Source organism: Orcinus orca, chromosome 10, assembly GCF_937001465.1.
Source record: "Orcinus orca chromosome 10, mOrcOrc1.1, whole genome shotgun sequence".
Lineage (NCBI taxonomy): Eukaryota > Metazoa > Chordata > Mammalia > Artiodactyla > Delphinidae > Orcinus > Orcinus orca.
Window position 1 is genome coordinate 85,149,136 of NC_064568.1, and position 16,975 is coordinate 85,166,110.

At 44.3% G+C, this 16,975-nt stretch overlaps 4 protein-coding genes across 4 annotated transcripts; all 4 read left to right on the plus strand.

Annotated features, from left to right (window-relative positions):
• Positions 1-674: 674 nt before the first annotated feature.
• Positions 675-2,470, plus strand: H1-2 (H1.2 linker histone, cluster member). Its single transcript, XM_004273490.4, has one exon. It carries the CDS (start codon positions 730-732, stop codon positions 1,369-1,371), a length of 642 nt encoding a protein of 213 aa, XP_004273538.1. The 5' UTR covers positions 675-729; the 3' UTR covers positions 1,372-2,470.
• Positions 2,471-7,891: 5,421 nt separating this feature from the next.
• LOC101281589 (histone H2B type 1-B-like) lies at positions 7,892-9,057 on the plus strand. The gene is made up of 2 exons (XM_004273496.4): positions 7,892-8,663; positions 8,791-9,057. The coding sequence occupies exons 1-2, from the start codon at positions 8,287-8,289 to the stop codon at positions 8,810-8,812; spliced, it is 399 nt and encodes a 132-aa protein (XP_004273544.2). The 5' UTR covers positions 7,892-8,286; the 3' UTR covers positions 8,813-9,057.
• A 2,645-nt stretch (positions 9,058-11,702) lies between these two features.
• Positions 11,703-13,674, plus strand: LOC101281834 (histone H2A type 1-B). Its single transcript, XM_033434731.2, has one exon. The coding sequence runs from the start codon at positions 13,269-13,271 to the stop codon at positions 13,659-13,661; it is 393 nt and encodes a 130-aa protein (XP_033290622.1). The 5' UTR covers positions 11,703-13,268; the 3' UTR covers positions 13,662-13,674.
• A 1,135-nt stretch (positions 13,675-14,809) lies between these two features.
• Positions 14,810-16,864, plus strand: LOC117202669 (histone H3.1). The gene has a single exon (XM_049693694.1). It carries the CDS (start codon positions 14,850-14,852, stop codon positions 15,258-15,260), a length of 411 nt encoding a protein of 136 aa, XP_049549651.1. The 5' UTR covers positions 14,810-14,849; the 3' UTR covers positions 15,261-16,864.
• Positions 16,865-16,975: the final 111 nt, after the last annotated feature.

The following is a 16,975-nucleotide window of genomic DNA, read 5'->3' on the forward strand; positions in this document are numbered from 1 at the left end:
CCCCGCCCCCATCTATGAAAAGAGGGATTTGATAGAGTTTCAATGTCTTCAAATCAAAGATTTAAGTCTCTAACCCCCCATCATCCAGGACCCCCCCAAGGCTTACGAACCCCCTCCCATCCCGCCCTAACTGCTTTGGACTGGCCCCAGAATCCTGGTCCCAGTCCACAGTTCCTGTGGGTCTGTACGCAGAATTCACAGAGGACCTGTGTTACTTCCCTTGCGAAGAAACAGAATTATGGTGAAAATTTAGGTGGAAACCATTTCATTTTTGGCTCAAAAAAAAGGGAAGCATGTGCCCAACCACCCCTGAGAAAAAGAACTTTCAGGGGCAAAGGAGCGAACAGGTAATTTAGAAGAAAAACAGAAAGTGGTCTCCGACTGCCCAGGACTTCCCTAGGAGTTGGGGGAGTTGGGGACGACTGGACGAGTAGTCTTTGTGGTTGCGGAAAAAATAAATGGAGAGCACGAAGCCTGAGGCTTCTCGGATCCTTTCCCGACCAAATTCGGGTGATTTGGTGCTGCGTATTTTAATATTTTCCCCCTTTTGTGAAGTGGAACAAACACAACTTGGGCGCACCGCGGCGGCTCAGAGCCTGCCAGCCAGGCGGGCGACCGGAGCACCAATCAGCGCGCGCCTGCGCTCTATATATACGGCGGCCCGGCCCAAGCGTAGTTCCATCGGCGACTTGCCACTTGTACCCGAGTTCTAGATCTTCAGCACTCAGCATGTCGGAGACCGCTCCTGCCGCTCCCGCCGCCGCGCCTCCTGCGGAGAAGACCCCGGTTAAGAAAAAGGCGGCCAAGAAGCCGGCCGGGGCGCGCCGGAAGGCGTCTGGGCCGCCGGTGTCCGAGCTCATCACGAAGGCTGTCGCCGCTTCCAAAGAGCGGAGCGGTGTGTCTTTGGCTGCGCTCAAGAAGGCGCTGGCAGCCGCGGGCTACGATGTGGAGAAGAATAATAGCCGCATCAAACTGGGTCTTAGGAGCCTGGTGAGTAAGGGCACTCTGGTGCAGACCAAGGGCACCGGTGCTTCCGGCTCCTTTAAGCTCAACAGGAAAGGGGCCACTGGGGAAGCCAAGCCCAAGGCTAAGAAAGCAGGTGCGGCCAAGCCCAAGAAGGCCGCTGGGGCAGCTAAGAAGCCCAAGAAAGCCACGGGTGGGGCCACCCCGAAAAAAGCCGCCAAGAAGACCCCGAAGAAGGCGAAGAAGCCAGCCGCAGCTACTGTGACCAAGAAAGTTGCCAAGAGCCCAAGGAAAGCTAAAGCTGCGAAACCCAAGAAGGCCGCCAAGAGCGCAGCTAAGGCAGCGAAGACCAAAGCCGCCAAGCCCAAGGTTGCCAAGCCCAAGAAGGCTGCACCGAAAAAGAAGTAGGTTGTTAATCGTCTGCTTCTAAAACCCAAAAAGGCTCTTTTCAGAGCCACCACTGATATCAAAAAAAAGACCTGTATCCTCCTTCCGTACTTGCTGTTTCTGTATACCTATATCCCCTTCCGCCTTTTAATCTAAATCAAGGTTGCGCAGGAGTCGTTGCAGAAGGCTGCTCACGCTACCCTAAGATGGGCAGTGAGGGCTTGGCAGGGTGACTGCTGTGAGGTTGCAGGGCATAGACCCATCCCTGTGGGTTGCTCTTTGCTCTGCGGTGCTTTTGGTTAGTCTCCTGGTCAGCAATTACAAGCGCTGTCCGGAGGCTTGCGTACTTGGGCTATCCGCCTGCCCCGCTCCACTCCTGTGGACAGCAAATACAACCACAAAGAAATCCAGCCAGTTTCTTAGTCTTAACGGGATATTCCGATTGGGCTAAGAACTCATTCAAAAGTCCCGCCCTGCTCGCGGGTTGGCTCACTTCCCCAGCCCGTAATTTTCACCCTGTATTTAATTGGATGGTGGCCGGCCTCCATCCTTAGTCTCCAATGTTTGTTTTCCTTCCGTTGGGTTAGCACTATTCGCGTGAAACAGAAATGTATCTGGTATTTCGGACATTTTCCATGTTTCGAAAGTCAAGTTGTTGGCCCTCGGGGGCGTTGGTATCATCCGATACTGGGAGGAGGGTGGGTGCAGGCGCTCTTGCCTCGCATTCTTTTGTTAATTCCTGTGGGCTGTGGCAGCAAAGGAACATTTGAAAAACTGCTACAGCGGTGGCAATGACTCTTCCACCCAGGGCAAGGCTGGACCAGGGATGTTTCTGTTCCTCGCATCGTGTAACTTTCAACAAATGTGTGATGGATTTGAGCGCATGAAAAACAACTTTTAGTCGGCCATTTTGTCCTGGCCGGCCAGTCAAGGATCCTCATTTTAGGTGGACTTTAACATCAAAAAATCGAAGATGCTTTAAACGCATTTTTGTAACATTTGTAACACCCAACATTTTCTACGCGAAGGAGAAAGAATATATTGGTTAAGTTTTGGAAATTGTGTGTGTACTGAGCGGGGGGAGGTGATGTCTCTAATAAAGGGCTTTAGTTTTCATTAACAGTATTATATGTAGATTCTTTCATATTCATGGCATTCCTCCTGGGTAGAGAAAGTCCAGCGTCCTATTTCTATTCTGGTGGGCAGAGAATTTCTCAAGACAATTTCCCGGGTCAGGGGCTTCTGCAGACCTGCAGCTCAGTTCTTCAACCATTGCCACAAGGACGAATCTGTGAGTTATTTCCTGCATTAGTGGTAGTGGCCATGGAGTTCATTCCTCGTCTTAGTCACTGTGTAGGAGAAACCAAGAGATCTAGTGGATAAAAAGAGTAGAATGGAGCCAAAGTGTGTAGAAAAGCAGAGATGAGAGGTGTACAGAGAGTGTTGCAAGATCTGGGTTCCTGACACCTCCTGAGTTCCTGGTTCTCTGAGCCACCTGAACTCCTGCCACCGGGGCCTGTCCACTTAGTTCAGGTTGGGTCAAGTTGCAACAACCAGGAGACCTAATAAAGACACTCCAAATATAATCACAGATAGGGCTTATAGTAATAGCACCATGTACTTCTATGTTCCCTTTCTCCTTCAAATAATTTCAGTTCCACCCATTTGCTTGATTTTCACATCAGCTCTAAGAGGCAGGGAAGGAATCAACCTAAGCAAAGAGAGTTGATTCTCTAATTTTTCTTCAAACCTCTTGTGAATGCCCTTTGGGGTGTAAATTTATTGGATTTATATACAGTTGATCCTATCATTGAATGTTTCCTGCAAATGTATTTGCATAGTTGAAACATGTCCTTTACTTTCAAGTAAAACATATTCCTCAAAAACAAATATAACCATTCTTTAGTAAGGCTTCAGGAAGAGTTCATTCACAGAGAGCTAAGTTATTGTTTAAAATCTCTAATTTTACCTAGACTTTAGATAGTCTTCAACAATGTTTCCTCAATTTTGTCCGTGTTCTTTAATTTTGTTCCATTCCCTCACAACTGTTCACATAGTTTACCGGCTTGGGTCTAATAAGACATTCATTCAATTCTAAAAATTAGCTAGTTTAACGAAAAGGTCTTTGTCACGATTTTGTTTAGTTTATAAAACCTATATTTTATTTTGACATTAGTAATATTATTTTCAGTATTCACTTATTATTATAAAATAATATTGGCAACAGCAATAATATACTCAAATAATTGGCCAAACATGGCTGGATTAGCCAAAAGTGGCAATGAATGTGAATACTGCATAAACTAAACTGCTGACTGATAATGATGAAAATTCATGAAATGTTCGTGTACGTTGGAAGTGTACGCAGAATTTAAAGGCTTCCTTGTAAATGCATTATTGTAAAAAAATTTTTTTTCTGTACATACACAGTGCTCTCATGGCTGAAAAATTAAATATCCCGTTGCTTCCTCTAGGCAGTGCTCTAAATATCATTTCTTCTAAGCCTGAGGGAGATGTAAAAGGTAACTTTGTGGTTGAAATCCATGCCAGAGAGGGACAGGTCCAGTACAAGACGTGATTACATCATTAGAGAATTTCAGAAGGGAACAGGGATATAGGGCACAGTGGTAACAGCAATAGTGTTGACAGCTAGCATTTCTTGAGCACTAATTTTATTTACAAGGGTGCCAAGCACTATTGCTGAACACTCTTTATTTATTTTCAAACACATTCTTGTCACAGCACCTTGAGGTAGGTGCCATTATTACTGAGGCTTGGCCACATTAAGGACGTAATGAGTTAATATCTGATCAGTGAGCCAGTATAATTATCCTCCATGTATGAGCCACATAAGTAATCAAAAATTTTCTAGTAGCCACATTTTAGAAAAGTAAAGCAAGTAAAATCTATTTTAATAATATTTTAACCCACTAAAATAAAAATATTTCAACAAGTCATCTAAGGTAAAAATATTAAGGAGATTTTAAGTTCTATTTTTCATACTAACTCTTTGAAATTTGGTATGTATTTTTACACTTAAGCTCATCTCAATTTGGACTAGCCATGTTTCTAAGCGCTCAATAGCCGCATATGGCTATTGGCTACCGTCTTGAACAATAAAGATCTATGTAAACGCTGAAAGGAACACACAAGAGAATACTTGCTCTGGAGTAGAATCTAGATGTTTCCAAGGAAATAATTATGCTGACCTGATCCTATAATTATGCTGACTCTATCTCAGAGTCCTGAGTCATCCGAGACCAGTGTTTCTCAACAGGGCACTTGCTGAGGTGTGGTATAACAGAGTGGTAGGAGGGCAAGGAAGGCCATGTGTAATTTGGAAAAGCATAGCCTGTGCTGAGAAGCAGATTTACCCTGAAGTTAATGAAACTCAAGTGTCAGACCCTGTACTTCCAAGGTCCTGGGAGGGGCCCCTGGGAGTATAGTATGTTCACTTGCCCTCATTTAAAGAATACTTTTTTTTTAAATTGCAGTGTTGACAGATTTTAATCACAACTGGTAAAAACCATTTCTTTCCATTCAATCTTCTGTTACAATTCACCTTTTGTCTGATTATGCTGGGATGTTGATGAGAATATTTGGGACTTGAGAAAATTTACTTGCATCTATATTTTGTTTGGGGTTAATGACATATATAAAGTGATGTGCAGATGTGCTTATATATATTGATAGTTCAGTTGTTGCTAGCCAGTCTGATCTAAGAATGGCTTCAAGGAATACTCCTACTGCCCACTGATAAACTCACCTGGATTAATGGCAAGAAAATATGGGACTAGATGTCATATATCCATGTACCCAGCACTGGGAGTGAATGCATAGGGGAGAATTGAGATTTGAAATGTATAGAGCCAGAAGCTAGTCTGTGAAGAATTCTTCCAAATTTTACAATTCACGTATGAAAGAAGCTTGACAGAGGATTTTCCAAATTTGAAAACAATCCTAAAAACTTGACATCACCTACAGTGCTTTGAAGCTGAAATTCTAAGTTATCAATGGAATAAAACAAATTGTGATCAACCACCCTAGAGGGAATACTGAATTCTCTTCCCACTGTCTACACTCTATAGAAAATATTACTAAACAATTTTCCTTTAAAGAGGGAATCAGAGTATGCTGTCAAAAATATAGGAAAATAAAGCATTGCAGTGTGTATTCAACTTAATGTGCTATTTTTCTGAATTTTGTGATAGCTATGGTTTTGTTTTTTCGTAAAATTGGAATTTGTTAATGTTCTCATTATAAATATTCAGTATCTACTTTGTAATTTTGTTTGTAGTTTTAAGTCACCGCGTTGTGTAAGCGTTAAGCCTCAGAAAATCATCTGCTCCATCAGTTACATTGTGCATCAATATGTGGAAACTTTTTTAAAAAAATTAACATTTAAGTAAATGTTCTTTGTATTACAAGGAGGCATGAGTAAAAAAAGCTCTACAGTTGGTACCCTTCAGTATCTCAAACCCCCTTGATTTTCAGATGCATAGGCAAATCTTAAAGGTTACATAAATTTAGTGGATCTCTGCTGGTGAGTACTGAGGTCAGTTCCTATTGCCTGAGCTACAATTCCAGTTTGGGTAGACCAACTGACCTGAAGACAGTATTTTAATTATGAGAGATAATTCCCTGAATAACTCTAACCCGAATAAATAAAACTCTTACTTTAGTTTTATGTATACTAAAGTCCCTTACTTGAGTTTTTACTATACGCTTTCCACCATTAGTGATTTCTAACGCCTCAGCAATCATGTCACAACCGCCTTTAAGTAAAATTGTGGGTGGCTCTTAAAAGAGCCTTTTTTCAATTAGGAAGATAACTTTCTTTAGGCTCTCTCTCCGCGGATGCGACGGGCGAGCTGGATGTCCTTGGGCATGATGGTGACGCGCTTGGCGTGGATGGCACACAGGTTGGTGTCCTCGAAAAGCCCCACCAGGTAGGCCTCGCACGCCTCCTGCAGCGCCATCACGGCCGAGCTCTGGAAGCGCAGGTCGGTCTTGAAGTCCTGCGCGATCTCACGCACCAGGCGCTGGAACGGCAGCTTGCGGATCAGCAGCTCCGTGGACTTCTGGTAGCGGCGGATCTCGCGCAGGGCCACCGTGCCGGGCCGGTAGCGGTGCGGCTTCTTCACGCCGCCCGTGGCCGGTGCGCTCTTGCGGGCCGCCTTGGTGGCCAGCTGCTTGCGTGGGGCCTTGCCGCCGGTGGACTTGCGAGCGGTCTGCTTAGTGCGAGCCATGACGAGCGATTGACCACACACCCACAGACCTGTTGCAGGCTTAGGCAGTTGTCTTTAAATATAGTTAGAAGCATTCTGATTGGTCTTGTAGTTTTTCAAAAGTACCGCGCGATAAAACCATTGGCTGAAAGGTGACCCGGGAAGGAGAATTAATTACTAGAGAATCTGATTGGATGAATCACTTTACCACCCATTCCCGGTGCCTTTTTTGCCTCTGGGATCTGAAGGAAATTTCCTACGTTCTATTTCATCCTGCCGCCAACTACAGCGTGCATAACGAGACACTTAAGGACCATGTTAACTTCCGATTCAGTTGATGAGTTCCCCTGATATTCTCAATATTCTCAGCGTGTCAATATTGACACGCTCGCGGGTTGTCAATACAGCTGGTCCACACACTAAACTGAGTACAATTGTTTTTTCTCCCCCAGACAGCTGGGTTAGGTTTAAATAAATCTCGAACCGCCAGGACTGCCACTTTCTCTGGTCATCACAGCTCCCCTAACCCTGAGTTTTTCTTTTGTGAAACTACATGGCAGTGTCACTGGGTGGATGATTCAAAAAATCACGTGTAAAATTGATGACAGATACACACTGGACTGCAACCAAACTTTCGTCAGAAAAAAATAGATTTTGCTTAAATTTACAACCTTGAAAGCCCGAACAGGTTTATTACTGGCAAAAGGAAAATTTCTTTGCTTTTTGTTATTCTCAAGCCCGAGCGATGCTTCTGCCTCCTCTTTAGAAACGCTTTTGTTGACTACGGAAGTTTCACCCGGTACGCACTAAAATAATGCTTGTGGGAAGACCAGTTTCCCTGGAAGTCAGCGTTTTGACGTCACTTTGTCTTTTACAAAACAGAGATAGATATCTGGCTACCAGTTTTTTAAATGAAAATGTAGATGGCTCTGAAAAGAACCACTAGACAGTTTATAAAAAAGAATTTCGTATTTTGTCTAGGCTTTACTTGCCCTTGGTCTTGCGGTGACTCTCAGTCTTCTTGGGCAGCAGCACAGCCTGGATGTTGGGCAGAACGCCGCCCTGAGCGATGGTGACTTTACCGAGCAGCTTGTTGAACTCCTCCTCATTATAGATAGTCAGCTGCAGGTGGCGCGGAATGACCCGCGTCTTGTCGCGGGTCGGGCTGCCCGCCAGCTCCAAAATCTCGGCCGTCAGGTACACGGGGGCCCCGACACCGACCCGTTTGGAGTAGTTGCCCTTACGGAGCAACCAGTGTACGCGGCCTACTGGGAACTGCAAACCAGCTGGAGAAGATCGAGTTTTAGCTTTAGCTCGAATCTTGCCTACTTATTCACCACGGCCAGACGTAATTACCTTATACAATTTAACAACAAACATTGTGAGCAAAAGGAATAAACGCTGGATGACATATGAACAAATCATTTTACAGACAGTACAGGGATGCCCCAGCAAGCTATCCGATTGGTCAAAAGTATGCTGTTTTTCTATCCAATAGAAAAACAAATTGTGTATCCTTTATTTGCATAAACCACGCCCCTCCCGCCCTTAGTGAACCTGTACTACTCTTATCCAATCAAAAGTGAGACCTCTTGATTGTTCATTTGCGTTGAACGACTATAAATATATGGGTTCTGAACTCTTCACACTACTAGTTCTAGTTGTGGAGAAGGCGATTTAACGTTTACTACAGCTCTTCGGAAGAACTATGCCAGAGCCATCTAAATCTGCTCCGGCCCCTAAAAAGGGTTCTAAGAAGACCATCACTAAGGCGCAGAAGAAAGACGGGAAGAAACGCAAGCGTAGTCGTAAAGAGAGCTACTCCATCTACGTATACAAAGTTTTGAAGCAGGTCCACCCAGACACCGGCATCTCATCCAAGGCCATGGGTATCATGAACTCGTTCGTCAATGACATCTTTGAGCGCATCGCGGGTGAGGCGTCGCGCTTGGCGCATTACAACAAGCGCTCCACGATCACATCTAGGGAGATCCAGACGGCTGTGCGCCTACTGCTCCCTGGGGAGCTGGCCAAGCATGCTGTTTCCGAGGGCACTAAGGCCGTTACCAAGTACACCAGCTCCAAGTAAGTGCTTGTATAGGCACTTAATCCAAAGGCTCTTTTCAGAGCCACCCACTTTGTCAAAGAAGAGCTGAAACTTCCGTTTTTTTGATGATGAATGCAATTCTCTACTGGTTACGTTTACTTTCAGGTGTTTTTTTCTGTGGTGCTGATAGTTGAAGCAGTTTTGGAGCCAGAGCCCCAAGCGACTTGGAAGGTTTATCGGCTTTAAAACACATGAGTTACTGTGTCGCATTACCCAAAAAAACCTCATCTTTTCCCCAAGGATTAAACTTCCAGATGCTTATTAAGCTGTTGGAAGTGTTCACTCCTTTCTACAAAGCCTCCTGAAATTTCTAATGGTGATGGGAATGTCCCTCCTTGGTAAGGAAGCGGTTAGGGGATTTCAGAGTAGAGACCCTGAGGAGATGATTATCCAGGCTGTCTTTTCAGGGGTGGGGGTGGGGGGTGAGGCGGCGGGGGGGAGGGGGCGAGGGGGAGGGGTGGGGAGGTGTGAGGTGTGAGGGGGGCGACGGGGAGGGGATGTGGGGGAGGGGACGGGGTGTGGGGAGGAGGAGGGGGAGGGGAGAGGAGGGGTCCCGACGGAACAGAGGGCAGGTAGTGGCATTTTCTCCGGGGGCCTGAACTCCCCTGGGATTGTAGAAACAGTAAGCAAAATTGTTCCTTTAACAAGCTGTGGGCACTTCTATAGGGTACTACCTCAAGCTCTCTTCACATGGTTGAAGTGAGATTTTCTAATTCCGCGTTAGAATTGTTTACTGATGGCAACAGCCAATCTAAAGCCGTTGCAATCTTTCTTTCATTCCTGAAATCTGGGCTCCCGTTTCTTGGTCACTTAGCGTTCAGGGATGCCACTAGAAGAGCTTGAAAGGGTGGCACTCCAGCTCGAGGAGGGACAAATGATTTGAATTTCCCGCCCTCCCCATCTGGTGTCACCTCGTCGCAGACCGGGAGGGCCCCAGTTGGAGAGGAAAATGTGCTGATTTTTCTTGGAAACCTTTTTCAAAATACCCGCGACTCCAAAAGTAATCCCGATAGGAAGGGCCTTGGTTGAGGAAAAGGAGTCAGTTACGGCTGGGCTAGGCCTGGGGCTGGGGGAGGGGAAAAAGCCGGGAAAAGGGGCAGCAGTTGACTGCCTATTAAAAAGGTTGGGAAAAGTCTTTTCCTTTGGTTTATGAGCACCGTATGTAGGTGACATACAACAGTGTGTCTGGATGAAGAAGTAAAACTTGAAGTAGAATTTCTCAAAAAGGACCACTTTTAAAAGAAAATTTAAATTTAAATGATCTTTTCCCAGCTCCCACACAAATCAGCTGACCGCTATATGAGAAGCATTTATCTCAGCGTACAGAAAACATAGTTGTGAAAGAGAAGCTTTTCTTAGAAATTAAAATTTTTGCTTTTTAGATTATAACTACCCCCCCCCACCCCGTAAAAAACAAATATTGAACTCAAGCTGCAATTTAAGAATCACTCCCTGGAGGAGTGAGATCTGGGAAATAATACCTCAGCCTCTTCAAAATGATCTCCTGAGATAAGAATTATTTTTTTCCCCATCTTGTCTTTCATAATATTTGCCTACTTGCTTGCTTCTATCTTTCTTCTCTCCTCTCTCCCGCTTCTTCCTAATAGTTGATATTTTACCTAAAACTATACCCTTAAATAAGAAGCCCAAACCAAAACCTGGGTCCCCTAAACTCAAAGCTAGGCCCTTTTGACATCTATACTGATACCTGGCTGATCTTTAACAAGCAAAAAGGAAATTAAAAATCAGATTCCTGGACTCAGGGCTAGACTCCAAAACTATGTGGGGAATTGTGAGAAGCCAGAAATAAAATTCATACATCTCCCCAGCTGATTCTGATGAGGCACCAACTTGCTCATTTAAGTGTTTTTATGATGGCTGGTTTAGAATCCTAGTTGGAGAATTCTAACATATGTGTCTCTTGGTCTTAATATATGTTGATTATCTTTATTCACTCAAATGGAGACTTTGGTATGACAGTGATCTTTTTTTAAAATAAACTTATCCTGGGCATTTTGGGTATTGTTATGAGACTCTAGATCTTATTTAAATTTATGGTTTTAAGAGATCTCCCCCCCCCCTTCCCGGCCCCCTTCCCGCCTGGGGTAGAAGGAGGGACACTGCCTCATTGTCAGGTGGGAGTGGCATCCAAGTTTCTTGCTCAGCCTGTTTGACATTGACAGGGAAGAGGTGCCTCATTATTGCTGGGTAGGGGGTGGAAGTCCAGGATCCCCATGTGGCCTCTGTAGGAGGGGGAACAATTTTCTTCGGTTGGTGTAATAATTAAACTGATATGGCAGTGATGGGTTTCAGGGCAGGCCTTCCCAAGATGTGCCACTTTGGCATGCAGAGAAATTAGAGCTGAAAGCAATCAAGGCCCAAAAGATGCAAGAAGAAACTCTGACCTTCCCCCTAAATGCCTAAAAGAATTTTAGATAGAGAACCTGTTCCAGGAAGGCAGGTCTCACCTAGATAACTACAGTATAATTTGAACGAGGTGTGCAGACAGGGGGGAACCTAGCAAAGACTGTTCATTAAAATTTTTTTCTGGGTGCCATTGTTTCTGTTTGGCCCAGCAAACATTTGTTCACAAAACATTTTCTTTTTTTCATCGTCCTGTGAATTGCCTTCCTACCCTTTGAAGTCCCAAGCCCGTAACCTCTTCTCTCAGATGGCATAAGCCTCAACTGCCTAACTTGTCCTTGGGTCTCATTTTTCTTATTGTGTCCGACCCACAAATGAAATGAAATTTAATTTTTTCCTGTTAATTTGTCTCATGTCAATTTAATTCTTAGACCAGCCAGAAGAACCTAGAAGGGTAGAGGAAAATTTTTTCCTCCCCAGCGACCCCAAGGGCACACCATGCCATCACCTAGAACACTCTGGCACTATTTATTTATGTTGAATAAATGCTAAATGTACATCTCTTTCGAGTTGTTAACCCTTCTAATTCACAGTGATTACTCTTCTCCATGTGCTCTTATAATATTTATTGCTTAAAACCTTCAGTTCTGGATGCAAAAAATGCTGTACTATTTAAACTTCAGGTATACAACCCCCCCAGCTCCCTGCCCCCTGCCCTTTTCAAAAGAGAGTATGAAGTCTTCAAGGCAGCATCTGAGATACCTTTTTACATCTGCATCACAGGTTTTGAAACATTTCAGACACTGAGCCAGTGTTGATGTATACTGCTGTTGTCCATGGTGAAGATAATAATAAATAATAAAAAGGAAGTGAATATTGTTAAGAGAAAACGTCATAGGAGTCAAAAGACTTGAGAGAAGGTAAAAAAGAAACAGGAAATGAGCATCTTTACTCTCCTGCTTGGTTGCCTGGATCAAAATATAGTTCTCTGACCGAGTTGGTTTAGAAGTAATTTTCTCACACCCAGGCTCTTGTTCCTTTTACCATCCTGTTAGTTAGTAGACTTTTAAGCTGGAGTCCTCAAAAATTCCTGTAATAGTAATCCGCCTCCATCTGGGCCCCATCTATTTCTATTTCATGGACCATTAAAAAAAAAAAGGGCAAGATCTCCCTCGGTAATTTATCTTAATTTTATGTTCCTCAACATGAGAGCGTAAGACCAAACACCCTGTAGTAATATTAATATAGTGTTTTATAGTAGTATACTGTAATCTCATTTTGAGTATTTATGTGCTGTAGGGTGTTTGTTCTCTCGTTCTTAGGAGTCCTTATGTGCTGCAAAATTTTCACTCTAACTGCAAGAAGTTCAGTACGATATGGAGAATGATGGAGGAGTTTTCTAAAGTAATTAGAATCCTGTGTGTGGCAGCCAAGTGAGAAAAGAGGGAGGGTAGGAAGGTTGAGAGTGGCACTGGGGAACGACGACAAAGTTTTTCAGACAGGATTTTGTTGTCCTTGGTCCCATTAACCTTGGCAAAGGCAAACAAACTGGGTCTCTCTCAGTTTCGCAATCTCTAAAATGAGGACAGTACTCACTCTACATACCTCCCAGGTGACCCTGGAAGGCTTCATAGGTAAGCTGTGAATGAAACGGAAGACTTGCTGGATCATCCAGTTCTTGCCTTCAGTTTTCATTGTTCAGATAATTTAAGACTTGGGCCGGGACAAAAAATTTTTTGTTTCCTCTTCTCCCTCTTTCCTGTCAAAAGAGTTAAAGAGTTAGAAGAGTTAAAGTAACACTGGGCATAGAAGTACCTACCTCTTAAATATTGTTTCTAAAGTGTGCTGCGTTTATTCCTTTCCAAAAATCATGAGTCACAATTTCAATAGCAAAAAGTCAGAACAATAAGAATAATCACTCCTGCTTCTGATTGCATTTAAGAACAGTGCTTTGAAAAAACCAAATAGACTCCATTATTAACAGTATTAAAAGCCCACCAGACTGTATGAGATTGGAGCAAACAGAAAACTCACACTAGACGGAAGTCTTGTATGCAAATGAAGGATGCAGGTTCTGATTTCCTATTGGTTCTTAAATAGTAGCCAATGGGACAATAGCACAAGCCTACCTCTGGTTAATATAAATATTGCTCTCGCCGCTGTGTTGTTTATTGTTTGCTTTTTATTTTGAAGGTTTATTGAGTTGTGGTCTGATAGTTATGTCTGGTCGTGGTAAACAGGGTGGCAAGGCTCGTGCTAAGGCTAAGACCCGCTCCTCGCGAGCTGGGCTCCAGTTCCCCGTAGGCCGGGTGCACCGCCTGCTCCGCAAGGGTAACTACTCTGAGCGTGTCGGTGCCGGGGCGCCGGTGTACCTGGCGGCGGTGCTGGAGTACCTAACGGCTGAGATCCTGGAGCTGGCGGGCAACGCGGCCCGCGATAACAAGAAGACGCGCATCATTCCGCGCCACCTGCAGCTGGCCATCCGCAACGACGAGGAGCTTAACAAGTTGCTGGGGCGCGTGACCATCGCTCAGGGCGGTGTCCTGCCCAACATCCAGGCGGTACTGCTCCCCAAGAAGACTGAGAGCCACCACAAGGCCAAGGGCAAGTGAAGTGTCTATTACTTTTGCACGGCAATTTTGTTATCCATTATCCAAAAGAAAAAAAAAGGCAACTTACAAAGGCTCTTATCAGAGCCACCCACCTTTTTCGTTTAAAGAGCTGTCATGCTTTTCAGTTCTGCCCATATGAGGGTTGTGACATCAGGTGAAAAATCACAGCTCATAAGTGAGTGTCCCGAGGGAAGTCAGTAAAGAGTATGTGCGAAATGACTGTGAGGAAAGCCACACGAGTTTAAATTGACCGGATTAACTACAGGTGAATCAGTTTATAGTCAAACTACTTTCCTCTTTGTTCCAGCGGTGACTTTTGTAAAGTTTTTCGCACTGGAGTGAGGAAAGTATACTCACTTTCAGTATAGTGAAAAGCACTGTATTTAAAGTTAACCTTCAACATTTTTTGTTGACTTAAAGGAACACCCAAAACCTCTGCATCTATTCAACTTTATAAAAACATTACACATTTCCTGAAGGGATTGAGTAAATTACTAGATCCTTGGTACTTCGCCCTCGTGTCAGAAACATCTTCCTGACTCCACAATGTTTGTGCCAGACTCAGGAAAATCTGAGTATCATTTCAGATGGCAGCCCATCTAATTTTTCTAAGCACTTCCAAAATATCTTTGGTGGTTGTACTTAAAAAAAAAGAAAAAGAGGGTTTCCCTGGTGGCGCAGTGGTTGAGAGTCTGCCTGCCGATGCAGGGGACACGGGTGCGTGCCCCGGTCCGGGAAGATCCCACATGCCGCGGAGCGGCTGGGCCCGTGAGCCATGGGCGCTGAGCCTGCGCGTCCGGAGCCTGTGCTCCGCAACGGGAGAGGTCACAACAGTGAGAAGCCCGCGTACCGGAAAAAAAAAAAAATTACACAAAAAATCAATCCGTTGGCGGTGCCCGCGTTGCTTTGTGTAATTTTGCTGTACGTTTTGGAAGCGAAAGCGTAATAAAATGACCTCAGGGCGTCGGAGTCGCTATTGTTAAAGGGCAGGGTTTAAGATTCATTCACCAACCCGAAAGCAGCTCTTAATTCTTCCGGGGCCAGGCACAGAAATGGACCAATCAGAGGAGGGCGCGGGTACTTTCGAATGTTCTTGGGTCCAATAGTTGGTGGCCTGGCTGTATAAAAGAAGGACGGCTGAGTGCTTTTCCCTGGTATTTGGGAGAACACCCATCGTGGGGTTTTGTCATGGCTCGCACCAAGCAGACCGCTCGCAAGTCCACCGGCGGCAAGGCGCCGCGCAAGCAGCTGGCCACTAAGGCGGCCCGGAAGAGCGCACCGGCCACGGGCGGCGTGAAGAAGCCGCACCGCTACCGGCCCGGCACGGTGGCCCTGCGCGAGATCCGCCGCTACCAGAAGTCCACGGAGCTACTGATCCGCAAGCTGCCGTTCCAGCGCCTGGTGCGTGAGATCGCGCAGGACTTCAAGACCGACCTGCGCTTCCAGAGCTCGGCCGTGATGGCGCTGCAGGAGGCGTGCGAGGCCTACCTGGTGGGGCTCTTCGAGGACACCAACCTGTGTGCTATCCACGCTAAGCGCGTCACTATCATGCCCAAGGATATCCAGCTCGCCCGCCGCATCCGTGGTGAAAGGGCGTAAACTTGTTTTTCTATTAAGTGCTAATCTTAGACCCAAAGGCTCTTTTCAGAGCCACCTACAACTTCTTCTTGAAGAGCTGTACCGTAAGGAAGTAAAATCCCCTTAAGGGTGTGTTAGGGTAGAATTCTTCCCGTCCCAACCCTTTCCGCTGCAGCCAGACATTCCTGGAGTTGTAAGTGAGGCGAGGGTCTAACCATATTTTCTTAACAGGTAGCCATCCAAGCATAGTTTATCAAACCTTATTAAATTATAGCCCTACTTGTAAATAGTCCAGTTGATTGTATTGCTTTATCTCACATTGCTTTTGTCTTTTCTAGGGCTATGTACCAATAGTATGCTATGCTGTACAATTTTTTCACAGTTCTTTGCTGTAGTTGTTACTCAAATATAGGACTTTAGCTATTTGACTCAGTGATCTTGCTTTTACGTTTATTTCGGTTTGGGGATTCAGCACTGGGTGAAAAGTGACACATGGGATACTGACCAAATGTGAGAAGAAAAATAACCTTTTTATTGTGTAGCTTTTACACTATATTTTACAAACTAAAATACAGAATGCTGAAAAACATGACAGCCACCAATTCTAAAGGCTTTGCTTGTTTTTTCCATACCCTATTCCTAGTAGTCTGCCTACCTCTGAGATGAGAATTGATTCACCTTGCTAAAATAATTTGCCCAACTCCCACCTAAAACATAAACCCACAAAATAGTAATGGGTGTTGTGTTGTTCACTTGGATTTATTTACATTTCAGGGTTTCAATAAAAACTTTTGGTTTACAAAATAATGTTTTTTAATGACAAAGATATTTCTCTCTGTGTATATTGTTTTAACATTTTATTTTTTCCAGACTAGTATAAGCCTCTGCCTGGCACAGACCTTTGTTACCCGTATAAGAGGTCTGTCAGAGGCACCAATGCCCTTGGCTTAAATCAAGGTGATTTTGCCCCTCAGCTTTTGGCCCCTGCTGAAGTCCAGGTATCTTGGTTTTTCTTGTTTATTGCTGTGCTGGCTCTTATGTACACTGTTTGACATTTTCCTTTAATATTTTATGTATCTTGGGAAAAAAGTTTTACGTACAGGGCCTGATCGGATAGCTTTTAAAAAGTAAAAGTGCCCATTGCTGTCTGAGGATCAGATAGGCAGGGGACAATGGCTGGGACTGGCTGATCCTTCCCCTCCCCAGCCAAGGAACATGGATTTGGCTTTAAGTCTTCATTTACTTGAGCCCCTCAACAGAACAACTGTGCAGTATCTAGGGGAAAAAAAGGTTAACACAGTCTTACAATTCATAACCTTGTTAATTTTTCTAGGGTATACTCTGCAAGCTGGCAGCATCTGGATGCTAGCTTACCCGGGTTCATATCCCAGCTTTACTACTTAATGTGTCATCTTAGACAAATCAATTTCCCCATCATCAGAAAAATGGGGGTAACACTACCCACTTCGTAGGGTTGTTATTAGAATAATATGCATCAAGTTTGGGACACATAGCATCATATAAATGCTGTTAATTTTCCTGAACTGTGTATCATTTTCTCTCATACTCTAGGATTTTTCAAAATTTGAAATAAAGACAAACTTTAGCTTCTAAATTTCCTTTTTACTTGGCATTACTTACTTGCATAGATTCTGCTCAGTTTAGAAATAAAATTCAGACATTTTAAAATCAAACGTGGAAGAAAATCAAATTTGTGAAAGAAAATTTACTGAACA

Bases quoted from the DNA above. Each gene is read 5' to 3' on its own strand.
- LOC117202669 (XM_049693694.1), top strand. From the start codon at position 14,850: ATGGCTCGCACCAAGCAGACCGCTCGCAAGTCCACCGGCGGCAAGGCG.
- LOC101281834 (XM_033434731.2), top strand. From the start codon at position 13,269: ATGTCTGGTCGTGGTAAACAGGGTGGCAAGGCTCGTGCTAAGGCTAAG.
- H1-2 (XM_004273490.4), top strand. From the start codon at position 730: ATGTCGGAGACCGCTCCTGCCGCTCCCGCCGCCGCGCCTCCTGCGGAG.
- LOC101281589 (XM_004273496.4), top strand. From the start codon at position 8,287: ATGCCAGAGCCATCTAAATCTGCTCCGGCCCCTAAAAAGGGTTCTAAG. The intron at 8,664-8,790 runs GTAAGTGCTTGT...GTTTACTTTCAG, and splicing joins ACCAAGTACACCAGCTCCAA to GTGTTTTTTTCTGTGGTGCT.